Genomic DNA, 25,643 nt, shown 5'->3' on the forward strand with positions numbered 1-25,643 from the left:
CAGATGTTTAGATCATTTTCCAGAATTGCTCAAACCAGGAAATGAGGAAAATTGCTGCAGAGCCATACAGTAAAGTTGAAGCCCTTGCTCCAAGGTACAAAGGCTTCTGAAAACAGAGAGGTCATCGTGCGCCAACCTGAAGGGAATATTAGCACAACATGAAAACCACTTCTCCTAGGTCGTGGTGAGAGCAAAGCAGACCTCCCAGTTTCAATCAGGAAATGTGGTTTTGGGACAAAAAAAGAACAAGATGTAGATGGCCACCCTCCCAACAGCCTGTAACCAACAGCACATGATGAACTCAGAATTTTACTGTTATGAGAACTACATGTGTGATCCAAAATTGCAATGTCCATGGTAGGAATTTGTGTCAGATACTCTATTCTCTCTCTTGCTCTCTCTCTGTCTCTTTCTCTCTCTCTCTGTCTTTCTCTCTCGACTTTCCTATTGAGATGTGTGTGTGTGTTATTACATAACCCCTACGGTAGTACCGGTAGATTGAAAAGAATCATTAAATTTCCTGGTTTTGCAAAACTTCCCAAACATTCAATTTATTATGTTTCACATTGCATCTGATGAGTGTGACCACACGGTATAATGAAAACCCTTAAACAACAGTTCACTGTTAATGTTTTGCAATGATCATTCCTTTCTCATATTCAGCGGGTGAAGAAATAAGGAGACACAGTTTTGGTAGATGACTGCACCACAGTTGAAAACCCCTAGAGCAGACTTGGATCACCTCAATGTTCTGAGGTTTGAGGGCTGGCGGCTTTGGCTTTGCTTCACCAACCCTCTCAGGGTCTTCCAGTGCTAATGTAAAATATCTGCAGAGCTTGGATTAGAGCCTGGCTCGTCCGAACTCATCTCATTACTCCCAGTTTCAGTCTCCTTTTAGACTCTCAACTACAAAAACTGATTCTTTGGTGCTAAATTCCTTTTCTAGTATGTTACTTACCATCTCGATCTTTATCCATCTTTCTGTGTCCTTTTCTGCAGAACTACAAGGGGTTGAATGTTGTGGTGAGAGCGTCTTCTAGAGAGGTTAGAGGCCAATGTGGTTTCCTTCCTGTCAGGAGTTTTTTCACTCAAACATCCCTTCCTGCTTTCCTGAACCATACAAAATCAGACTTACAACATTCAGATGTGTAAAAGGACTGACAAAAAAAGGAACATGGGCAGACGTCTGACATATCCTCTGCCTTAGTTGATATAGGGCTTTTTAAAAAAAAAGTATTTGAAGATATTTGAATTTAAAATAGAACAGACAATAAACACATTGTTTGATAATTGCATGCTTAGGCATTACATCATCTCTGGCTAGACTTGTTAGTAGTATCTGTGGGAGTCACCATGATGATAACAATTTGAAGGACCAAACAGGAAGTCCATCAGATTTGTTGTCTGACAGAATGAACTAATGGCATTAGGCTCCACGGGCTGTTTGTCTGGGCAGAAGAGGAAGGCTAAGGCCAATGTATTTATATGTGGGAGAACAACAGCAGTTCAGCTGTGTGTGAAGGGCTCGGGACTGTCTGCTTTGCATCATTAGTGAGGACATTTTCCACTGAGTCTGCAGAAGGGTCTGGACCTGGAGGGGCCCCCGGTGTCAGGAGAAACAGCGGTGCCTTTTATCCGCAGGAGAAGGGAGAGGCCGGGCAAATCTGGACCCAAGATCTTGCTGTAATCCAGGCTCCTGGGCCAACATAACTATCCCACTCCCTCTGCTGTGGGAATGTGGTTGGAGCAGAAAAAAGGACCCACCGCCCCCATCCCCTTCCACCCGCACGCCCACCCACCCCTCTGGAAGAATATGTCTCCACACGACACACTGGGTAGGGCATGAGCTGTGCAGTGATCTCTCTCTCTCCTCCCTCCCTCTCTCTCTCTCTCTCTGTCAGTTTTATGTCTCTCTTGCTCTTTCTCTCTCCCTCTCTCTCTCTCTCTCTCTCTCTCTCTCTGTCAGTTTGTGTGTCTCTTGCTCTTTCTTTCTCTCTTTCTCTCTCTGTGTATGTGTGTCTCTGGGTGGGGGCAGTTATTCATTTTGAACAATATTTCACACTTTGCCTTTGTTCAAACCATCTCTCCAGAGAATGGAGATAAACAATAGATTTGTTTCATAGTTTTAGCTGTTTGTTAGTAGTGTGTTACCAAAACAACTTCCTATGTTGAGACTGCTCTTTTCTCTAAACTCAGTTTTGCAGTCGTCCACATAGAAAACACAGAACCGATCCAGTTGTGGCCCTCCAGCACAACCCTAAACCCTGTCATTACACAGACAGTCTGAAAGCACTGATCTGTAGGCTTCTTTTGGCTGTCAGCAGCTCCTTGTTACAGCTGTCATTTTCCTATATAAACAAACATGCTTTAGCAAAATAATGCATAAAGCAGGACTTCTTATTTTACATTACATTACATTTAGCAGACACTTTTTGACCAAAGTGACTTACATATGTCAGCTATATTACAAGGGATCACATTGTCCCCAGAGCAACTTGGGGTTAAGTGCCTTGCTCAAGGGCACAACGGTGGAAGCCGGGAATTGAACCGACAACTTTCAGGCTACTGCACGCTAGCCCAGCTCCTTAACCACTACACTACCACCGCCCATTTCATCCAAGACAAAAGAAGGTCATGTCTACTGTCTTCTAGCATTCTGCTGAGTGTGTTTTTAATGACTATTAAACCCGAAGAAAGTCAAAAGGGCTTGACTCACGGGTAATGTTGTGAGAGCTGTTGTGAGATCTTGTTAAACGCCCATGGTATGGGGTTCCTTCGCACAGTCACCAAAATGTCTCTTTGAGAGGCTGCTCAGAAGAATGTGTACAGTGAGCTCAAAGTCTGCTGAGTTCATGTGATAATTGAGTGGGTCTCCCCACAGGAATGTTAACGGCCAGCCCATACTGATTGCCATTTAAGAACAGTGATGTACTGCAGCATTAAACAACATGCAATTGAAGACAGATGGGAAAGTCTGACTGATACCCAAGTCTTTGTTGATGGGACAATGGCTGGTGAGATTAACCCATCCGAATGTCTGGTCCAGCCAAGCTCCTCAGAAAACTCCAGTGAACCCTGAGCCAGGTCAGCACTGTCCACTTCACTCAGCTGCCTGATCCTATTAATGCTGACTGAGAAGGATGAGCCTGGACACCACCATTCAGTGTGGCGTCCCCGTGAGGGATCTACACACGCTCAGTCAGTTTGAGGGTTTGAGGCTGAGCTGGCGTCCTCATCATCCGCCTCTCCGCCCCTCCCTCCCTCTCTCTCTCCCTCCCTCCCTCTCTCCTTACTCCACTCTAATCACAGTGTTGTGGTGCTGCCCTGGCTCCTCCTCCGGAGGAAACTCTCTTGTTTCTTGTCTTCTCATTCCGCCTTTCTCTCTCACTCTCCCTCTCTATAAAAGAGTGGTGGGCAGACAGTCAGGCAGACAGAGAGGGGAGAGAGCCTGCTGACGCTCGGACTCCATGGAGATGAGCAGGAGAAACACAAGACAGCTTGGGATCAACAGGTGAGTCTCCCCCACACACACACACTCAGCAGCTCAGCAGCTCAGGTCTCCAGTCAGTGCACAGCAGAAGGGAGGAGGGGGGGGGGGACTCTACACACATGTCTGTTGCTGTCACCATGTTTGTTGTGAGTTTGAAACAAGCCTTAGATAACATGAGCATTTTTAAAATACACAGAGAGAGTGGAGTGACAAAGATAGCTCAGTGATGGTGAAATGCAACACCACTGTGGATTAAGGGAAGGGGCGTGTCCCCAAAGGCTGTTGCTGTGTAGGCTGTAAAGAGGTCCATTCCACTGGAGCATGTTATGTGCTACAAATACAGGGAAGGGGCAGAGTTGTACAGAGAATGATCTAGAACAATATTATTTCAAAACTATTTATTAATGTTACATGTGAAAAGGGTTTTTCCTTTATTTGTAAAACTGAGAGAGCTCTAAATGAACATCAAAACAAATAGTTATGTTTATGCAAGACAACTTCTTTGGAATGCTGTTTATGGAAATGACAGTGAGCTATGTTTGTTTACATAGTTTACATCAGCAGCACCATTTTCTAAATAAAGATGGGGAAAGTAACCGATGAGATTTGCAGGTTCCAGATAATTGGATGAGCTGGCCTGCCCCCTGTCAGGCAGCGTATGTTTGACATGGGCTGGCACGCTGTCATGGTAGCGGTTCACGCTGGGTGTAGAGAGTCAACTACAGGGGGAATCCTACCCTGGCAAGCCCCATCTCAATCTCATCATGACCACAACAACACTGTAGATCACTTAAAAAACAGCTAATGTGCCATCAAGAACTTCTGGGGACATTTGTAAATGTTAACAGTAAGTAATTATTGAATGCACACTCAACGTTTGAGTAAACTGGCATAAGGTTAGATGACAGTTTAATGTATACAACAGGGTTAAAGACAGCAGTCAACTCACCATAGACACTTTGTCTCTTGGCAAATGTATCATTTAAGTTTTCCATAAAAACCACTCTTACAAACAAACGCTTATCTTAATTGTTTCCAGAGTTGGTTGTGGCTTTGGAGTGCTTAGAAATAAATAAATCTTCTTGAAAGTGATTCTGACATAAACTGTCTTTCCAGAAGGGTGCACGCTAGGTTTATATGCATGACTGTCTCTGATGATTGTAATGGTAAGGATTCTGGAAAACATGGGTCATGTGTGTTCAATGATTCAAACACCAGATCTCAGAGCACAAGAAGTGAAACTTCACTAACTTAACTTTCAATAATCTCTCTATAATACACAGTGGTTCTAGAAGTATTTCACACCTGGATGAGTGTGAATATGTGAATAATGAAAAGTATTACTGCACTATTATTAGAGTTATTGTAACTTATTCTAAAAAAACCCTCTGAACTTGTTTGTTAAAATACAGTGAGTTTTTGAAATATCACACCAACATTTAGTGGTTTCCCATCTAGAGTTCCCTAGTTCCCTTTGAATAGTGTAATGCCATTTTCCAGATCAAAGCAAGAATGTGTTTGATGAATGAAACTATCACTTCCATCTCACTAGAACATTGAGACTATAGACGTGCTTGGGCATACATGATATGCCAAAGTTGACAGGAATTTCATAGACAGACTGAAAAGGTCTCCTGCAGCCGAACCTCTGCAGATTGCTTGAAAGCATTTCTCTGATTACAGAGGAAGTGGTTTCATTCCCCCCCTCTTGGCACGGGCCTGATGCCAACCAGGAGGGTAAAAAATAAAAGCATAAAGAACTTTCCGTCAACTAATGCAGCGGAATGCCGCCATCTCCCTCCATCCACAGCATTCCCCATCAAGCCTCACTTGCTCAACCTCTGATTTACCAGATGACTGCTGTTAATAATGCCGGCCTGCGTTGTTATTATCGCCATGGTGACGGCTGATTGATTCCATAAGTTGGTCCGTGAGAGTCAGGGGAGTCTAGGGGCTGCCAGGCCCGGTCAGGAAGCTGCCTCTCTCCTCTATGGTTTCAAGCTCTCCCCAGCACCAGCAGTCAGTCAGCCACATTAAAGGACCCTGAGAGCTCAACTGTCAATCAACCCGATTACATAAGCAGAAAGGTCAATAGCACAACTCTGAAGAGCAGGATTCTTACTTAAACAATTCCATGTGCTCCACTCTAAAAACATTTCTTTATGAAGTATTATACATTCCTTCATAATTGATAACAAATCTGTATCTGTATACAGTATATTTAAGATCTAAAATAATAATGACTGGATTATGACAAAGAATCTGACCAGACATTGTTTATTACAATTCAAAGATTCAAAGGCTTCTTGTTTATAACATGTCTGATTCGATGGTTAGGCTGGTTAAAACCTGAATAAATGATTGTGAGTTGGTAAATGGTTTTCAGTTATTACAGTTATTATGTACTGGGCTATGAACTTGGTGGTGAATTCATCAGTTACACATGTGTGTAAATGTGAAGAAACATGGCCTGAAGGCCCTCAGCTCTGAGACACGCGTACAGTACTTGGCAAAGGCACTTTATGATTATGGCTCTGTGGGCGACACACTGGTGACGGAGTGGCTGGATCTGGACGGAGCGCTGGTGGTAAAGACAGGCCATTGGTCTGGGTGTAAACCTACAACCACAAAGTGACCCCCTTAACTTATAGGCACCATGAAGTGGGGCCAAATTCTAGGTTCACGTACAGCTGACCTGCTGTTGTTGTCTGTTGTCTGAGGTTTCATGCAAGTGTGAAGCTCCAGACACCTCCCTCTAACTGTTTTCCAGCCACAGCTTTGATGTTGTTTTTTTTACTTGTGTGTGAAAGTGTGGGAAGTTCAAGCCTTTGCTTCCTTTTTTAACCCCACTAACACTAGCACTATAAATAGGATCAACAGACTGATGCATTACTGCATTACTGGCAAGTCTCTTTGTGTGCTCTATACTGGAATGTATTGAATTAAACGGCACGCTGTTTCTGAATCAATGCGTTTGTGTTAACAGACTTGTCTGCTGTAGGATGATTGGCGGGTTCCTGTCCTGACACTGGGAGCAGAATGCCTGGCGTTCCCTGTGGGGCCTCACCTCACCATGCTGTGGCCATCAACTGCTGCCTCCTCTTCCTCCTCCTCTTTCTTCTCCAGGCTGCGCTTGGTCAGAAGCCGGCCAAACTGCCCCTGGTGGACCGCAAACCCTTTGTGGCGGCCTGGAACGCCCCACTGGATATGTGCACGCTCAAGTACAACATGAGCATCAACCTGGAGCTCTTCCAGATATCGGGCAGCCCACGATCTGTGCACAGAGGACAGAATGTCACCATTTTCTATGCCAATCGGCTGGGCCATTACCCCTTCTACAACGAGGAGGGAACACCCGTCAATGGGGGCCTGCCGCAAAACTGTAGCCTGGAGGCCCACCTGCGCAAAGCTCACCAGGACATCTGCCACTTCATTCCTGCGGAGGATTTCCAGGGCCTGGCCGTCATCGACTGGGAGTACTGGCGCCCGCAGTGGAGCCGCAACTGGCACAAGAAGGACATTTACCGGCAGCGCTCGCGCGAGCTGGTGACGCAGGCCTACATCAACGTGACGGAGGAGCAGGTGGAGGAGCTGGCGCGACGCCTGTTTGAGAAGAGCGCCCGGGCCTTCATGAAGAAGACCTTACAGCTGGGCACCCAGACCCGGCCCAACGGCCTCTGGGGCTACTACCTGTACCCCGACTGCCACAACTACAACGTGCACGAGAATGACTACAGCGGCAACTGCCCCCTGCTGGAGAGCCTGCGTAATGACGAGCTGGAGTGGCTCTGGAGCAGCAGCACGGCCCTCTTCCCCTCCCTGGCCATCCGCAAGGCCATGGCCGACAGCACGCGCAACATGCACTTCTCCCAGAACCGGGTGATGGAGTCGTTGCGTCTGGGGGCGCTCACCTCGCTGCCCTACGAGCTCCCCACCTACGTGTACACACGGCTGGGCTACAGGGACGAGGCTATGGCCTTCCTCACCCAAGTAAGCCTGCTTGGGAACACCTCAGAGTGTAGGAGTAAAGTCATGGGAGAAATGCTGCTTCTTGTGTTATTCAATAAATCAAATAATGGGAGGAAATTGCATTGAACTAAATAATAAATTAGATTGTGCTCCTTCTTCCTGATAATTACAACTCAGTCTTGCAATATTCTGCAATAGTCCTGCAATATTTTCCACCATATTCAGATTCTCTTTTCCAGATATCCATATTTACGTATTTATATTGTTGAAAATAAAATATGAACTGTTTGTGTGTTTACAGAAAGACTTAATTCACACCATTGGGGAAAGTGCAGCCCTCGGTGCTGCAGGTTTTGTGATCTGGGGAGATCTTAACCTCACCTCATCAAGAGTATGTCCCGTCCCATACATATTATACTTACCAAACGATGCTGTTCCTGCCCCTTACATTCTTGTGTACTGTTTGATGACCTGTGTTTGTGTCTCTCAATCTCCCTCAGGTCAACTGCTCTAAGGTGAGGGCCTTCATGAACTACCGACTGGGTCAGTACATCACCAATGTGACGCGGGCGGCCGAGGTGTGCAGCGAGTACCTGTGCCAGTCCAACGGCCGCTGTGTGCGGAAGGACCCCAGAGCCCTGCACTACCTGCACCTGAGCAAGCCCAGCTACCGCATCACGTCCCTGAGGAACGGCTCCTTCAGCGTCACCGGCCAGCACTCCGCGCAGGACTACCAGACGCTCAGCCAGAGGTTCCAGTGCCACTGCTACCAAGGCTACGGAGGAGAGCGCTGTGACAGCCTGGACAGAGACAAAGACAAAGAGAGGGAGAAGGAGGAGGAGGAGGAGGTGGTGGAGGAAGGCGGTGAAAAGGAGACAGAGGGAGAGAAAGAGAAAGAGGAAGAAGAAGGGAAGGAGGAAGAAAAAGGGAAGAAGGAGGAAGAAGAGAAAACAGAGGAGGCGAAAGGAGGAGGAGCAGATGGACGAGAGGACAGAGAGTGCTGCCCCACAGACCTCACACACCGCTGGGCTCATTATTCTCCTCCTTGTGCTTCACTTGTGTGTGTGAGCTTCAGGTTCTTGTGTTTGTATTTTACACATTGGTAGGACGAGCTGAACTGATTAGGATGAGCTGTCCTTTAGGAATGGATATTCCCACTCTCTGCAGATGGCACATGAGATGACTTATTTTTGTATCGAGTAACTTCAGGGTATGTTAGCGCATAATTGTGAGTGTATCTGTAGGCAAAATGACGTATATGTTGCATACCAAATTAAGATGAATGAGTTTATGCAATGCCACAATTTGACAGACAGCTGTATCATGTGTTTGCACCCACACATACCTCAGATGCAGCATGTCCCACAGATGCTATCAGAGCTGCAGAAGTAAAGGTGTGCTCATGCATCTTGCTTCTGAGGAGACAATTCCTGTCATGCAACTATGCACTTCAGTATCATTGATTAAAGTGACTTCAGATTCCTTTCTTGGGGGAACTGGGCGGAGAACTGGAAGGACTTGACCGATGCATTTTTTAAGAGGGACTCTGGTACACGTCTGGACATCTTTTCCATGGTAGCACAGAGTTTGCCTTTGTGGTGTTCTTGAATGTCCTGCTCACTGTGATGGCCATCTAAACTCATATTTAGGTACAAGAGGGACAGATAGGCCAATGTGGAGGATGGTCTTGGCTGTAGTATTTAATGGTTAAATACTTTAAGGCTGGAGCCGTCTGGACAAGACCATTTCTGGGTTGGTGTGATTCCGTCATTTATTCATAGAAAGTCCTGATGGCAATTGCCATGACAAAGCTTGCTTTTAGAGACGGAGGGTGAGTTGAGTGTAACATAAAGCACATCAACAATACATGTAGAATGAAGATTAGTGTCGTGTACTGAATATATAATCACAATAGCTTTATTTCAGGAAGCCTTTGACGTCTTAAAATACCATCACACTTGATTGTACAGTACTTCTCTAACTATTTGTTAAAGAAAGACATTGAATGTAACCAGACCATCAAATATCACACCTTTTTTCACCAATAAGCTTCATAAATGTTACTTGTTGCATTATCAAACATTTGTTTTTTTATGTCTAGAATCAAACAAATAATCATCATAGTATTTGTCATTTATAGACGAGTCCAAATATGAACATACTGTTATTGTTATTACAGCCAAATTATGCACATAAATAATGCCAATGAATAAAACCTGGTACTGCCTTGCTGCATTCTCAATACAGCCAGTGGAAACTGAGGTCCAATTCATACATGGAGTTCATAGAGTATCTTGGGCAAGGCAACACTTGCTTCATTCATTCATCTCAACATTAATGATTATTTTGTACAATTTATACAAACCTGTTTATGCATAGATGTTTTCAGTATTCAATACCAAATACACTATGACGACAATGCAATGTGTGATAAATGTTGCTTGAATGTTGATGCACTGCAAATAAATGGTAATCGTTGTTTTGCATCATCTTGGATTTTTTTCATATAAATACACATACAGGAGTCACAAACAACCATTTTAAATGGATGCACTTTAAAAGAAAGGTTGTACGTAATTGAAAACATTTCAATAATTAATCAGCAATGACTAGATGTGACAGGAAAATGACATCAACAAATACTTCAGTTAAAGATACACTATGCATGGTTTGATGGTAAACGAACTTGTAATAGGTGAATTGTTCATACTATGTACAGCCATGCAACTTCCAAGAACGGCGGCCCGCCAAATCTCGCGAGAATCGTGAAACATTACCTTGTCTAGATACAGCTCTTTGGAGATATTGTTAATCCTTGACCTCCACAACAAAAGAATGTGCATTGTGTACAAGGGGGATAAGTTGCAAGAAGTTTGCTATTTACAATAGCAGAGTAACATATAAATACATCGCGACTAGAGGGAGCTCTACAGTCGCCAAATAGTGTACCTTTAATACAAAAAGTATGCACCAATGCAATAGATAAAGTAATGTTAAGTGAATTTTTTGCTAACACTTTACACAGTCCATTAACAGGGGACTAGTGCTTGAAAGTCAGGGTTGTTAATCTTTTCTTTTCTTTGAACTGGCAGTCTCCCCTCAAACTCTCACTTTTTTCAAAATTGAACTAGTCCAGGTCAATGACCATGTTCAAACACATGCTAGTCCAAAGGGGAGTTTGTCTGGCCAGTGTGTTCACATCTTCCACTGTAGTGCCTTCAAGTTAGCGTGGCTGAGGTAAGATTACACTACTGAAACCGGCAAAGACAAATGCTGCATGTATAGCATTGAAGATTTAAAAATATATTAGATATCATTTGAAACTCCTTTCAATGTTCAATGTAGTCTGTTCTGTGCATATTCTAAGTCCATAACAATGAAACTACAAAGCATGAATAACAATGTTGCATTATGTTGTATGTGTGGCCATTTTTGCGTAGAACTCATATAACACTGCACAAGCTATTATGTTCTGTTCCCCTGTAGCATACTTGAGAGTCTTTCTGTCATATCTCACATAGGAGGAGAGGACGTACTGTAGCCACCTCCCATCTGAGCATAAGCATGTGGCGGCTGCAGCTGTTGTGTGTCCTGGTGAACCTGAGGGCTGCTTTCACTCTGCCACCTTCAGCGGCACCTCTGGTCCCAGACAAACCTTTTGTGGTGATATGGAATGCGCCCACTCACAAATGCAAACAGTCTGCCACCCCTTTAGACATGTCAGCAATGCAGGCAGACACGACACCAGCTGCTGTGCCTAATCAGTTCCTGACTCTGTTTTACAAGAACCGCATGGGGCTCTACCCATACACAGACCTGAGGAGCTCACAGGAGCATAACGGAGGCTTTCCTCCAAAGGGAAACCTCACAGCTCACTTAGTGAAGGCACAAGCAGACATCACAAAACACATTCCTGAGCTGTCATCTGGCCTGGCGGTGATTGACTGGGAGGAGTGGTTACCTCTTTTTGACAGAAATCTAGACGTAAAGGAATTCTACCGCAAGCTCTCCTTTAATTATACAGTCAACTTGAACCCCTCGCTTTCCTCAGATCAAGTTGTTATAGAGGCAAAACAACAGTTCCAGAAGGCAGCCAGGAGTTACATGGAAGAAACTCTAAGCCTTGGCGCCAAGGAGCGGCCATTATACAGATGGGGGTTTTATCTGTTTCCAGATTGCTACAACTATAACGCATCAGAAGCAGGCTACACAGGGAGATGCTCTGACACGACAAAGCAGCTGAATGATGAGCTTCTGTGGCTGTGGAACACCAGCACAGCCCTCTTCCCCTCGGCCTACCTGTGGTCAGCCCTCAGCGGAGACCACAAGGCCGCTCAGTTTGTCCGTAACCAGGTGCAGGAGGCCATGCGGGTGTCAGCTCTGCCCAAGCGTCCACACACAGCACCCGTCTACGTCTACTCTCGGCCTGTCTTCGGGGACCAGAACAACCTCTACCTCAGTGAGGTAAGGACTGGAGACATGGGATAAATTCAGCACATGTGACATGCTCTTATGCGTACGATAGATAAGAAATGAGACAGTGACTCTGTTCTGTTGTTGATGTATTTGTGGTAAGCAAATGTGGTGTGTTCCAGACGGACCTGATGAGGAGTATTGGGGAGAGTGCAGCCCTGGGAGCATCAGGAGCAGTGCTGTGGGGCTCCAGTGTTGACTTCGCCAGCAAGGTCTAAAGCCTGAACTCACTGTAATGAATTCACACAAACCCACCCTAATGCTTTTGAATCTCCTCTTGAATGTCTCAACTCTGCTCCCTACAGGCGGCGTGTGAGGCCCTGTCTGTATACCTGAGCGGCACGCTGAACCCGTACATAGCCAACGTCACTGGCGCCACCAGGCTGTGCAGCCACATGCTCTGTGAGGGCAAAGGCCGATGTGTGCGAAAGAACTACGACTCGGATGACTACCTACATCTCGACCCCCAGAGCTTCCGCATCGAGAAAAGGGATGGGAGATACCAGAGCGCTGGCGTACCATCGCTCAGTGAACTCACAGCCTTTGCTGACCAGTTCACCTGTCAGTGTTACGCAGGCCAGCAGTGCTCAGTCCAGACGGCTTTCCACATCCCCAAGACTGAGTTGATCTTTCAGGTGTAGTCTACCTCACAAACGGCACCAAAGAACAATCCTGGAGAATACTTGTGTGTGAATTTGCCATCAACATGCTGTTTACATTTTCCATACATAAAAGTCTATCAATCTCAATGTGCTTTCCTGCCAATCTGTTTCTAGTGTTGTGTCAAGGAAAGCAATATCCGCTCCTATGAAGCTCACAAGGGCACAAGAGAGAATGTGGTTTATTGTAGAATATGAATTATTAGGAATATGAATTATTACAAGACTATGGATATATTACTGTCATACGATATAATTACATATAAAACAAGATGGCATTTCTCAAATGGTTTGTTTTTGTGGTTAGATGCAACAGGGTGTGCTGTGCTCCCCTTTCTCCCTTTTTGGAGAGCCTCCCGGAGAGATGTGTCACAATGCAGAAAAACAACTTTAGGCTGACACTTCTTTGTGCCACCCTTGCATTGATGGTCAAAACTGCTGGAATCATCTGCCATATTAGTTCATTACACCCTGAAATTGTTTACACACATGCTGTCCTTGTTCTCCACTGTTATGGCACGGCTGGCCAGCCTCATCACTAGAATATTTCACAAGTGTATACTGTGAAGTCAACATTTAATTTGATAAAAGACAGTTAACAAGTAACATATTTTTTTAGGATTTGTTGTATTGTATATGGGGCATAGATGTGCCAAAAGACATGTCAAAATGTCAAAATGTTGGGGAAAGTGTCTATTATGCTACATACTGTGCGTAGCAAACCAGGTTCTGTTATGGTGGCAGGGTCATGGTTAATAAGTATGACAAATGCTATGAAATCTGTGTCTCACCCTTTCTCTCTGAGAAGCCATCATGGACCATATTGGGCTGGACGAGGGATCTCCAGTGCGCTGTTTCCTGTTATCTTGTCTCTTCTGGCCGTTTGCTGTCCTGCCACTTCACTTCCACAGACTGCAGCCCCTATAGTATGCTATGAAAGTAATTATTGATGTCTATCTTTGACCCTTATATAGAGATCATGAGATATGAAAATAAAACACAAATAAACACAGAGAGATACAGTATATGCAAATTTATAATGAACTTTCACAAGTAGCCTATCACAGGCTCTTTTAATAAAAAAAGAATGAGGGGTGTTTTTAATCAATGTTGTTAACATGAAATACAGGGGCCTCTAGTGGTGGTATTGTTCAGTGTACATTTGATCAGCAGCTCCAAGAAGACCCTACAAACAATTAAACATATTAAACAGCAATTTGCCTGACATAAAACATTTTTGTAACGTTCCTGTTGTGGTTTGCATATTATATTGCAATGTTTTGTATGTTTTGTAGAGCTGTGCATTAAGCAAATCCACTATACATCTGAAAACACAACAATAAATCCTGTTGAAGAATTTTTATGGGAGTGCAGATTCTAGAGTGCCATCCCCATCGGAGTTTAGTTACGGCTCTTCACAATGCAAGTAGAATGCTCCATTGACTTGAATGGGATTTCCGAAAGTTCTAGCGGTCATTATTTCTAGGGAAATGACCTCTGAAAACGAGAATGACCGCTGTCAATGGCAACGGAGTTTGTGCTTGGAACTTCATTCAAAAGTGAAAGCAGACGGTTGATCAGCTGTGTTCTAAAGAATGTTTGATTCAAGTTCAGCGTGTGTTGCGAACTATTTGTTTCTCAGCAAAAGCCACGACGAAACGGTAACAAATAAGTGTAAAGAGACATATCATGGAGTTTATTTTTTCGTTTTGGCAAGTAGCCGTATAAGAGGGATAATGTATAGAACGCCGGTCATTATGGAAAAAATAAGTCCCTTCAGGGCGAAACAAGACCCCTCCGCTGGCGCGTCGGGGTCCGGTTCGCCCTGTCGGGACTTATTTTCCCCATAATGACCGGCGTTCTATGGACCCTTTCAAGAGAGTTCCATTATCAGCATCATAGTTGGCCCCACAAGGCTTCCGTTTTAACATTCCATATGTTATCTTAATGCAGAGGAAGTAGATTGGGGCCTAAATAGAACGTTCAAGCATTGTTTTTGTTTTTATTGATGAAAGGGTCTATACATTATCCCTTACTTAAAAGATTGTCAAGGGGTGTCCATTATTGTGGCACATGTGTTTTTGCATAAAAAAATAATTCTTTATGAGGTATTTTTTCTCCAGACTATGTATGTCATCTTTACTCTTCTGCCAGGGCATTTGGTTTACGGTGCTCACATTATCCCACCCATAGACTGTATATATATATATAGGCTACAGTCTATCTGTATATATACAGTCTATGATCCACCACTTCCCCTGTCACCAATTGTCCCTCACCCCAGTTGGGAACACAATGAAGGGTGTTTGTACACCCAGACAGCAGGGCCCAGCCTTGTTAAATATGTTCTACCGTGCATCCTGATTTGGAACCTGATCTCATTAGCCAGATTTACAGCAAAATAGTCATTTGGACTATATCAGAATAAACATTGTGATTTACAGCAAAATAGTCATTTGGACTATATCAGAATAAACATTTATTTGTATTTATTAATTGTGATTTACTTTCGCAAGAGAGAGTTAGTAGCTTCACTCATAATCATCATCTACATCAAGTAGCCTACAAAAGGTACCGATGATTGGTCACTACCTATAGGTTATTCAGGTTGGATCATTTTGTCAATTTGTTACAAAGCAGACCCCTGCTCATAAATCCAGAGCTAAAATAGCTCTCACACAACTTAGAACAGCATAGTCAAAACACTTCACTTTAGCTGCGGCCTTGGTCATGACCATCATCTCTATATCACTTTAAACACAGAACAACAAACTAATTAGAGGACTAATAGCTTCTTATCCACATGTTAAAACAGACCTCTAGATTACTGTGTAAACACAGCTACATGCCTGTAATGTATTAATCATTGCTACAACCTTTTATGCTGAAACATCCAACCTAACATTATAAACTTGCTAAACCAGGTGTTGTGCGGTTATCCCCCAATAGGTACAAACTGTAAAATTAAAATGTCTTCATAATACAACTATTGTTTTCCTCTCATCTGCCATCTTCAGGAACACATTGTTCTAGCGATAACACAAAAGAGTTTTTATCAGATATTTACCTTGCGCAAGCAAAACAAAAGCTTTGAAGATTGCAATAAATATATTACACAATAAAAATATCAAAGGGAATACATATCCCTTGTGTCACGTTGTTCTAAAAATGTGTTTGGCCTGGTGATATAGAGCCTAAATGTTTGTTATCACAAAGAAAATGAAACAACTGTGAGATATCTCAGGATAAGGGTTCCATTTAGAATGTATAAAACACAGCACAGATTTGGCAATGATGGTGTGTGCCTCCTGCAGGTAAGGTCCAGTCTTGCTTTCATGTCACCCCATATCAAATGATCTTCATTTAACAAAAGGAGATCAATGAATATCACATTTTAAATGATTTCACAAAATCAAAACAAATACTTTTTAGCAGAATTTGAAGTGTTCTCAGTAATCATTTCTCATGACATGAAATCTGTGTCTCACCCTTTCTCTCTGAGAAGCCATCATGGAGCACTATTGGGCTGGAAGAGGGATCTCCAGTGTGCTGTTTCCTGTTATCTTGTCTCTTCTGGCCGCCTGCTGTCCTGCCACTTCACTTCCACAGACTGCAGCCCCTATAGTAGATGGAAAGCCCTTCATGGTGATCTGGAATGGGCCTCTCAAACACTGCACACAGCAGGAGGTCCCTTTAGATATGACAGCCTTTCAAGCAGTGACTACACCAGCTCTAGTAGCAGATCAGTTCCTCAGCCTGTTCTACAGTAATCACATGGGCATATATCCTTACACAGATTACAAAACAGGGACAGAGTTTAATGGCGGGATTCCACAAAAGGCTAACCTAGGGGCTTCCCTGGCCAAGTCGAGGGCAGAAGTGTCCGAGTATATCCCTGAGTTATCACCTGGTCTTGGAGTCATTGACTGGGAGGCCTGGAGACCCATTTTTGAGAGAAACTGGGGCTCCAAAATGATTTACCAAAAATTGTCAGTAGCCTATGCCCAACAACAAGATCCCTCTCTCACTTCAGAGCAAGCAGAACTTGAAGCTAGGGAACAGTTTCAAAGTGCAGCCAGAAATTTTATGGAAGGCACATTAAAGGTAGCAGTTAGCGATAGACCAGAGTATCTCTGGGGCTTCTACCTGTTCCCAAACTGCTACAACTACGGCACAGATGAGCCAGGCTACACTGGGAAGTGTCCAGAGGTCGCACAGCAGCGCAACAATGAGCTCCTCTGGCTGTGGGAGGCCAGCACTGCCCTCTTCCCCTCAGCCTACCTGTCCACGTCCCTCAAAGGAAACTACAACGCTGCCCTGTTTGTCCGTAACGTGGTGCAAGAGGCCATGCGGGTGTCAGCTCTGCCTGAAGGTCCCTACACAGCACCAGTCTACCTCTACTCTCGGCCACTGTTCCGTGACCAAAACAAGATCTACCTAACGGAGGTGAGAGCCCTTTTGGCCAGTAACATTAGGTTGTACAGTAATTCCTCATGAAAGGCTTCCTAATGGTCTTGTGTCCATGCCACCCTCAGATAGATCTGGTGAGGAGCATTGGTGAAAGTGCAGCTCTTGGGGCCGCTGGAACAGTGATGTGGGGGGCCAGCTCTGACTACGATAGCCAGGTAATATGAAGTGAAATGAGAATGCATTTGAATCATACTTTGTGAAGAGAGAGTTTAAAAACGATATGGTTGTTTAATTGATGTGTTTTTTATGCACATAAAAATTAAAGTGTAATTCTGGCAAAAAATTACCACAGGGTGTTTTTCTGCATTAAAACACATCAAATAAGCCGTGGAGACAGTATTTTTCGTTTCATTTTTCACTTTAACATGTGAATTAATATGCACTTGCTCAACAACAACATGAACATGTTGTATCAAAATGACATCTCTGTTAGCTGAATAGATTTAAGACCATGTCTTTCCTCTAATTAGTAGCACTATAACTGCCTATAGGGTTCAAGTTTAATTCTCAGCGTGTATGACAGGTAGAATGGGTGAAACTAATTTATCGGCTTTCTAATTCCAAATATTTGTCTGAACACGTCTATGACTAATCATTACTGAAAACCTACTTCTCTGCTCTGGCGCAATCTCCCTGCAGGCTTCATGTGATAATCTGTCTGACTACCTGCTCTCCACCCTTAACCCGTACATCGCCAATGTCACAGCCGCTACGCAGATCTGTAGCAACTTCCTGTGTCAAGGAAATGGCCGCTGCGTCCGTAGGAACTACAACACCGACACCTACCTGCATTTGAACCCACAGCACTTCCATATTCAGCGCTCCGTCGAGAGTTACGTGGTGACAGGTGTCCCCTCGACTCAGGATTTCACAGACATGTATAATCACTTCACATGCCAGTGCTATGCAGGGAGGAGCTGTTCAGCTGCAATTCCCACTCAGCCTCCCCAGAGCCCTCTGGTTATACACAATTAATCTGATGCCACACTGGACTTTCTCTGTGTATGTGATCACCCAAAGAGTCCAGTCATTGGTCATAAGGGTGAGCATGAGTCTACAGAATAGGAAATGTAGGAAAATAGGAAAAGCTGAAATGGTCTGTATGTAGGCTAATTCATGAACAATAATCAAAATAAAATTGCAATCACGCAATCGATTCATTTCTGTGATCTTAACATTTGCCCTCCATGCAAAATGCATGATGATAGATACATACACTGTAGGATCTGCAAAGATTAAACTACTGGTGTAATTCCATAATTTAAGTGTTTGAATCAATATATAATAATTATATTAAATTTCCAGAAGAAAACGTGAAGTGTGATTGTCCCTTACTGTAACCACATGGAGCAAGCATGGGAATTAAAATAGCATCATTAGTTTGAAGTGCACCTGCAGTGCACCGAACAAAGCCAGCAGATATTTGTGACTGATGTTCAACTAAGACATGATAGTATGATGACATGTTGTACTTCCCCACTATGGGCTCACCAGTGACAGTGACAGTGACTGAGCTGGCAATAGATAACGGCAATAAAACTTTCCATTCCAGTCACAGCACCTTCCAAAATATCCAGAGTGGAAGCGGTGGGGTCAGGGCATTGTCTGAGACTTTATGGATGCCTCATGCTGACCCTCAGGCAAAGAAAACTCCCATTTTTGCATGCCTCATGCCAGACTGAAAACGTTGTGAGGACTTGAAGGAAGTGATCCTCCTGATATGACGTGTGGTTTGTGTCCCAACATGTTTACACTAGTGCCTGTAATGTAACCTACTTCAAGCAAAGCTCTATCAGCACCTATTTCAGGGTTATCTATTTAAGCACATGAAGGCAGCATTGCAAATCATACGTCTGACAGTCCACAAAGAAAGAGATTGAAGAGAAGAAAACGTGAAGTGTGATTGTCACTTACTGTAACCACATGGAGCAAGCATGGGAATTAATTAAAATAGCATCATTAGTTTGAAAACAAAAAACTATAAAAGAACATACAGCATATGGATGAGTATGGATATGGATGAATAAAGGCCTCTTGACTGTTATCACAACATCATCATACTGCCAGTCTCTCAATATAACGTAAATCATAAACCTGATGGATTTGTTTCATGCAAATTTCTGACTCTGCTTACACTACATTACTAAATGTAAACAATATAACCTATTGGAGCCTCACAACAGAAATGGCCTTATATATATATATATATATATGGAGAGATGGAGAGAGAGAGAGACGTGTGCAGACAGGCCTGAAAGGTCAAAGAGAACATATTGCAACAATACTGTGAAAAGTGTAAAGTGTGGCCAATATGTGCCAATATATCTAATTGCAAACATTTTTACAAAAGCACTTTGCAGGATGGTTGCATTGGATCCCAGTCAAAAGTACCAACAGCATTAATAATGGCAAAAAACGTGTTGATTAAAGAAAACCTTAAAAACTTAAAAACTTAAAGCAACAAGGTGTAAGAGTTAGTGTCAATCCCTTGGCATCATTTTTTCAACAACATATACAGTGCATCAACAGGTGAGGAAAATGGTCATGTTACTGCACAGTACATTAACCTTCAATAGCACACCAGGTGTTCAGCACATTCAGTGGTAATGACACAGCCGCCATTCACCCTATCATCAGTCAGTGCATCATCAACAGGTTCTTGTCATGTAAAAACAAACAAAAATACTGCTGCTTTAAAAAGAGCAATAGTGTGAGTGATCTCACTAATAAATACATGCAGGCACAAATGTTACATTCCATTAGTCTTTCTGATTTCCTGCAGTGCACCGAACGAAGCCAGCAGATATTTGTGACTGATGTTCAACTAAGACATGATAGTATGATGACATGTTGTACTTCCCCACTATGGGCTCACCAGTGACAGTGACAGTGACTGAGCTGGCAATAGATAACGGCAATAAAACTTTCCATTCCAGTCACAGCACCTTCCAAAATATCCAGAGTGGAAGCGGTGGGGTCAGGGCATTGTCTGAGACTTTATGGATGCCTCATGCTGACCCTCAGGCAAAGAAAACTCCCATTTTTGCATGCCTCACGCCAGACTGAAAACGTTGTGAGGACTTGAAGGAAGTGATCCTCCTGATATGATGTGTGGTTTGTGTCCCAACATGTTTACACTAGTGCCTGTAATGTAACCTACTTCAAGCAAAGCTCTATCAGCACCTATTTCAGGGTTATCTATTTAAGCACATGAAGGCAGCATTGCAAATCATACGTCTGACAGTCCACAAAGAAAGAGATTGACCGGAAGCACCGTTAGGATTCAAAGAGTTTTATAAAGACTCATAATCTGCAAATCAGGTTGGTTCATAGTATATGGTTCTTTTTGGTAGCAGGATTCTGGGTTTTTGTTCATGTTTAGACACATTTGTGATCACTTTCTCTCACATACTATTTTGGGAGCTTATTTTCCATTAGAGAATATTAGGGGTTAAAAGTAATAAATCACACTTAAACCCGTACTGTTTACTGCTCATCTGTGTGCCATGCCTGATGTCAGGAATCTCGGAGACAATCTTTGAAAAAGCAATATGCACTGACACCAAACAATCAGACCAACTGGACTTAATAATAGAATAATAGATCAGTGGAACTAAATTGGATAATCATTTGTAAATAACTGCAAAAAGTGTCCAGTGTAGCACAAACACACTGCAGATGATCAATATATCAGTGTCTTGTGCCAAACTCTCTGTAAAACTCTATCTTAAGTGTCTAAATACATAACTATATGGCTATAATACTTAAAAGTAATACTTATCAATGCCCTAAATTATAAAAATGTCATGTATTAAATATGAAGGGTTGAAGCTGATGAACACCATTATGATAGTATCAATAGCAAAACTGAGAATAGATAACTTAATTAAATACAGAAACTCTTAATTATTTCCAAGCGTTACTGAGAGGGGAAATCTAATCTCTTTTTACCCCACAGGCACTAAACAGACGCTGCTGAAAAAGAGATGAAGCCATGACTCGCATGTGTGGACTTAACTTTATAAATATTCTCATTCTCCTGACTGAGTTACAGCTTGGTGGCGCTCTGATAAACACGGCACCACCACTGGAGCCTGGTGTACCGTTTCTGTTGATGTGGAACGCCCCGACTGAACTATGCGAGTCGCGCTTTAGCATAGAGCTCGATCTCTCCTATTTCCAGTTTGTCAGTAGTACTCTCAAAACGGCCACCAATCAAAGCATCTCTATTTTCTACACCGACCGCTTTGGCTTGTTTCCCTACGTGGATGAGGAGTCAGAGAAGTTCTATGACGAGGGGCTGCCTCAGCTGATTGATTTCAAAGAGCACCGTGAGCTGGCAGAGGATGACATCCTCCACTACATCCCCGGCAACCTCACCGGCCTGGCCGTGCTGGACTTTGAGGAGTGGCGCCCGCAGTGGATACGAAACTGGGGGACCAAAGATATCTACAGAGAGAAGTCAATCGAGATCATCATGGAGAAAAATGTCTCCTTAACCTATGATGAAGCAGAGGACATTGCCATCAGGGTCTTTGAGAGAGCGGCCAAGAGATACTTCCTGAGGTCCCTGCAGCTGGGCAAAAAGCTGCGTCCGAACCGGAGGTGGGGCTACTACCTCTACCCTGACTGCTATAACTATGACTACAACAAGGACATGGTCCACTTCACTGGGGAGTGTCCTGCCATAGAGAAAAAGAGAAACAACAACCTCTACTGGCTTTGGCAGGAGTGCACTGCCCTCTTCCCCTCCATCTACCTGGAGCTGGTGCTGAGGGAGTCCCGCCAAGCCAGGCTGTACGTGCGCCATCGCATCCAAGAGGCCATGCGGGTGTCCATGCTCTCCAACCAAGACTACTCAACACCCATCTATGCGTACATACGCCCCGTGTTTAAAGACAGCGACATCAATTATCTGTCAGAGGTAAGTGGAAGAGGTAATGCACTGTGAGTTTCACAAGAGAGAATGAGGAAATTCAGAGCATGCAAGGTGGGCATAGGTATATCTTGAAACTTCAGAGCATGCATGGTGGGCATAGGTATATCTTGAAACTTCAGAGCATGCAAGGTGGGCATAGGTATATCTTGAAACTTCAGAGCATGCAAGGTGGGCATAGGTATATCTTGAAACGTCGGAGCATGCAAGGTGGGCATCATCTGAGCATGCAAGGTGGGCTTAGGTATATCTTGAAACGTTGGAGCATGCAAGGTGGGGATATGTATGGCTAAGCACAGCAACACAGAAACCACAGATCTTTCCGTGACTTCAGTGGATGTGTTCTGTCCCCAGTACGACCTGGTCAACACCATTGGAGAGGCCGCTGCTCTGGGGGCAGCTGGGGTTGTTTCCTGGGGCGACATGGACATCACTGACACAGAGGTATTGTTTGTGCACCGCACACCCACAGCACCAAGGGAATGCAGAGAGCTGGAGAGCCCACAGAGTTCTGAGTGTGCTGCAAAGAGGGACTATTCAAATCTGTTGATACTAATAAATCACAAGATAGCAATGATTTTATCATAGCAAGGAGATTGAATTGCAGATGTTGCCTTAGGCATGTTCTCTCCCTCGTTATTTGTTTTTAATTCACATTCAAATTACTTTTTCCCTGCATTGCTTGCATAACATGTTGAAACTGAATCTGTCAGCTTTATTGTTAGCCTAAGGGGTTTTAGGGTTATATTAGTTTAGCTAAGGATGTGTGAATCTGTCCATGTGTGCTTGATTTGCAGGAGACCTGCATGGCAGCTAGACATCATCTGGAAAAAGTGATGAACCCGTACATCATGAATGTGACCACGGCGGCCAAGCTGTGCAGCCGCGCACTGTGCCAGGAGGATGGCCGCTGTGTGAGGAAGCGCTGGGACAGCGATGCGTACCTCCACCTGGACCCTCAGCGCTACCGCATCCGAATGGACCACCACGGACAGCTGTTTGTGTTGGGAGACCTCTCCCAGGACGACATTGATTGGTTCGCATCAAGATTTGACTGCCTGTGCTACTCGGACAAACCTTGCCAGTCTCCTCTAGTCTTCAATGCCAAGTCCAATTTTGTGCACGCCGGTAGCCATCTGCAGCTGCTCTCCCTGTCCCTGCTGCTGACCTGCACTCTCCTCTCCACGCCCTTCTGTCTCTAGATATCAGACTAACTAAATCATGGACACACATACCCATATCTATGCAAACACATGCAACAATACAAATGCAAAACAATATGAAACATTATATCATACTCAAGTCTACATAGTGTATTGAAAAAGATTGGATGATTGTGTGTGTTAGTCATACTGTAGGGGGCGATAAAGGACTATATATCAGAATTTCCCGTGTAAGGGCATGACGTTGGTAAAGTTACTTTGTATCTGAAATGTTGTCTTTATTTTCCCTTCATGGGTCTTTATACGTATGTAAGTAAAAGGTTTAAATAAATCAATGTTCTTTCAATTTTCTATTTTTGTGCCAGCAGGATTTCTGAAATAACTAATTAGGCCTAATAATTAATTCACTCATTTGGTACATTTCTGCTTTTTTATGTCTCGTGAATAACTGAAAGCATGCTGTACTGTACATACGTTGCATTGCATAGCTGGTGGTATACAGTGCATACGGAAAGTATCAGCGCTTCACTTTTTCCACATTTTGTTGTGTTTCAGACTCTCCTAAAATGGATTCAATTAATTTGTTTCTCATGAATCTACACACAATATTCCAACACTCCACAATTTTTTATATATACAGAATTGTCCGTAGACCTGCGAAACTGGGTTGTGTGAAGACACAGATCTGGGGAAGTATAAAAGAAAATTTCTGCAGCATTGAAAGTGCCCGAGAGCACAGTTCTCAAATGGAAAAGTTTGGAACAACCAACAGTCTTCCTAGATCTGGCCGCTCAGCCAAACTGAATAATTTTGGCAGATTACCCTGCGGGTCAGTGCCTGGTTTCCTCCACACACACCATTGGGAATTGTGGCCAAATAGTTCAGTCTTTGTTTCATCAGACCAGATGATTTTAGTTCTCATTGTCTGAGAGTCGTTCAGCTTTTTGGGAAACTCCCGGCAAAGAATGGTTTCCATCTGTCCTCTCCACCATAAAGGCCTGATTGGTGGAGTGATGCACTTCTTCTTTACGGTCCTCTCAAAGGAACTCTGGATTTCATTCATAGTGACCATTGGGTCCTTGGTTACCTGTCTGACCAAGGCCCTTCGTCCCGGATTACTCAGCTCTCAGTAGCCTACTGTATGCACTGTAGCTGAGATGCAATATTTTGTTTTGTATGCTGGTGGATCTCTCTTTCTCTCTCTCACACACACACACACACACACACACACACACACACACACACACACACACACACAACACACACACACACACACACACACACACACACACAACACACACACACACAGTGTACACACACACACACAACACCACCACCACCACCAAAATGGTTATAATTGTGTAATTGTAGAGAATTGTATTCTCTAAAAACTGAAAACGTTATTTGATCTCTCCATGTCCATAGGCACCAACAGTGGAGGCTAGACGCAAGTAAACACAGTTTATCTACCTCTGAGACTTCAGAAATAGAGTTTATCCACCTCTCAAAAGAGTTTATTCACCAATTGCAACTTCAACATTCAACATTCACACTGTATTATCCACATTCACAATATGTACACTCATCAACGCAAGTAGTATAAATAAGTATATATACTCTTTTGATCCCGTGAGTGAACACACAGTAAGGCGAAGCACACACTAATCCCGATGCAGTGAGCTGCCTGCTACAATGGCGCAGTGAGGGGTTAAGTCTGAAGCACTAACCAGTAGGCCATGGCTGCCCCTGTGGCCACAATACCACTGAACATTGGACAATAACCTCCACCACCATCAAACATGTTCTGAATGCCTTTTTAAAAATTCGATACTGCATGGCGCAGTCCACCTTACTGTGATCACAGAATTCATAGTGTACTCACATCTTATTTTACCACTACACCTCTGGGCAGCAAGGAGTGAAAGAGGCAGCATGCTCATTCATGTTTTATAAGAAATGTGAGTGTGGAGTCCAAATATTTCCCCTAGTTGGGCTGAGCCACGCATGTTGGCCCTGACACAATCCTAATCCCTATTGTCACAGAAATCCTAATCTAATCTGTAGTCTTCACTTAAAGGCTGCTTACATCCCCTGCTCACAATGGGACATCTACGCACATTAACACCAGGTTCAGTGGGGGATTTAGGGAGCATTGTGGGGCTGTCCCTCAGATAAGCAGCCGGCCGCCTGACTCACTGACACATACTCTGAACTCCCACTTTTTGGCCATCTGGCTCCCTCAAAGACTCTGTATGGAACAACAGACACCCGACAAAGTCTGCACCTACTGTACAAGTAGACGCACCAACAACACCAAGAGTCTACAAGTAGACCAGATATTTTGAAAGTTGAGAAGTGACTTAAAAGAACATAAAAAATCAATGACCTTAAACTCTTGTTGGTTTTCCTCTGGTTGCTGATGTTGAGGGCTGTGAGTCGAACAGCATGCAGATGAGGGTGGTATGCACTGGGGGACTCTAATA

General features: G+C 43.7%; 4 protein-coding genes across 5 annotated transcripts; all 4 read left to right on the forward strand.

Annotated features, from left to right (window-relative positions):
- Positions 1 to 3,426: 3,426 nt before the first annotated feature.
- LOC125304019 (hyaluronidase-4) lies at positions 3,427 to 9,938 on the forward strand. Of its 2 annotated transcripts, none has more exons than XM_048258065.1 (4): positions 3,427 to 3,511; positions 6,477 to 7,480; positions 7,761 to 7,850; positions 7,960 to 9,938. In XM_048258065.1, the coding sequence occupies exons 2-4, from the start codon at positions 6,530 to 6,532 to the stop codon at positions 8,563 to 8,565; spliced, it is 1,647 nt and encodes a 548-aa protein (XP_048114022.1). In that variant the 5' UTR covers positions 3,427 to 3,511; positions 6,477 to 6,529; the 3' UTR covers positions 8,566 to 9,938. The 2 variants fall into 2 exon arrangements, with proteins under 2 accessions (XP_048114022.1, XP_048114023.1); XM_048258066.1 differs by having other exon boundaries at positions 3,440 to 3,511; positions 6,492 to 7,480.
- LOC125303425 (hyaluronidase-5-like) lies at positions 9,869 to 13,003 on the forward strand. The gene is made up of 5 exons (XM_048257184.1): positions 9,869 to 9,884; positions 10,591 to 10,696; positions 10,981 to 11,923; positions 12,055 to 12,144; positions 12,238 to 13,003. Exons 1-5 carry the CDS (start codon positions 9,869 to 9,871, stop codon positions 12,571 to 12,573), a joined length of 1,491 nt encoding a protein of 496 aa, XP_048113141.1. The 3' UTR covers positions 12,574 to 13,003.
- A 1,218-nt stretch (positions 13,004 to 14,221) lies between these two features.
- On the forward strand, positions 14,222 to 18,036 carry LOC125303427 (hyaluronidase PH-20-like). Its single transcript, XM_048257185.1, has 4 exons — positions 14,222 to 14,252; positions 16,097 to 17,037; positions 17,127 to 17,216; positions 17,701 to 18,036. The coding sequence occupies exons 2-4, from the start codon at positions 16,102 to 16,104 to the stop codon at positions 18,034 to 18,036; spliced, it is 1,362 nt and encodes a 453-aa protein (XP_048113142.1). The 5' UTR covers positions 14,222 to 14,252; positions 16,097 to 16,101.
- A 2,277-nt stretch (positions 18,037 to 20,313) lies between these two features.
- LOC125303753 (hyaluronidase-5-like) lies at positions 20,314 to 23,421 on the forward strand. The gene is made up of 4 exons (XM_048257660.1): positions 20,314 to 20,382; positions 21,020 to 21,985; positions 22,352 to 22,441; positions 22,795 to 23,421. Exons 2-4 carry the CDS (start codon positions 21,056 to 21,058, stop codon positions 23,197 to 23,199), a joined length of 1,425 nt encoding a protein of 474 aa, XP_048113617.1. The 5' UTR covers positions 20,314 to 20,382; positions 21,020 to 21,055; the 3' UTR covers positions 23,200 to 23,421.
- Positions 23,422 to 25,643: the final 2,222 nt, after the last annotated feature.

The sequence above is a fragment of the Alosa alosa genome, chromosome 11 (assembly GCF_017589495.1).
Source record: "Alosa alosa isolate M-15738 ecotype Scorff River chromosome 11, AALO_Geno_1.1, whole genome shotgun sequence".
In the NCBI taxonomy this organism is placed as follows: domain Eukaryota; kingdom Metazoa; phylum Chordata; class Actinopteri; order Clupeiformes; family Clupeidae; genus Alosa; species Alosa alosa.

Coding starts and splice junctions, on each gene's coding strand:
- LOC125304019 (XM_048258065.1), top strand. CDS start 6,530: ATGCCTGGCGTTCCCTGTGGGGCCTCACCTCACCATGCTGTGGCCATC. Junction 7,481..7,760: donor CTATGGCCTTCCTCACCCAA/GTAAGCCTGCTT, acceptor GTGTGTTTACAG/AAAGACTTAATTCACACCAT. Junction 7,851..7,959: donor TTAACCTCACCTCATCAAGA/GTATGTCCCGTC, acceptor AATCTCCCTCAG/GTCAACTGCTCTAAGGTGAG.
- LOC125303425 (XM_048257184.1), top strand. Junction 10,697..10,980: donor TTCAAGTTAGCGTGGCTGAG/GTAAGATTACAC, acceptor TATCTCACATAG/GAGGAGAGGACGTACTGTAG. Junction 12,145..12,237: donor GTGTTGACTTCGCCAGCAAG/GTCTAAAGCCTG, acceptor TGCTCCCTACAG/GCGGCGTGTGAGGCCCTGTC.
- LOC125303427 (XM_048257185.1), top strand. CDS start 16,102: ATGGAGCACTATTGGGCTGGAAGAGGGATCTCCAGTGTGCTGTTTCCT. Junction 17,038..17,126: donor ACAAGATCTACCTAACGGAG/GTGAGAGCCCTT, acceptor TGCCACCCTCAG/ATAGATCTGGTGAGGAGCAT. Junction 17,217..17,700: donor GCTCTGACTACGATAGCCAG/GTAATATGAAGT, acceptor ATCTCCCTGCAG/GCTTCATGTGATAATCTGTC.
- LOC125303753 (XM_048257660.1), top strand. CDS start 21,056: ATGACTCGCATGTGTGGACTTAACTTTATAAATATTCTCATTCTCCTG. Junction 21,986..22,351: donor ACATCAATTATCTGTCAGAG/GTAAGTGGAAGA, acceptor TTCTGTCCCCAG/TACGACCTGGTCAACACCAT. Junction 22,442..22,794: donor TGGACATCACTGACACAGAG/GTATTGTTTGTG, acceptor CTTGATTTGCAG/GAGACCTGCATGGCAGCTAG.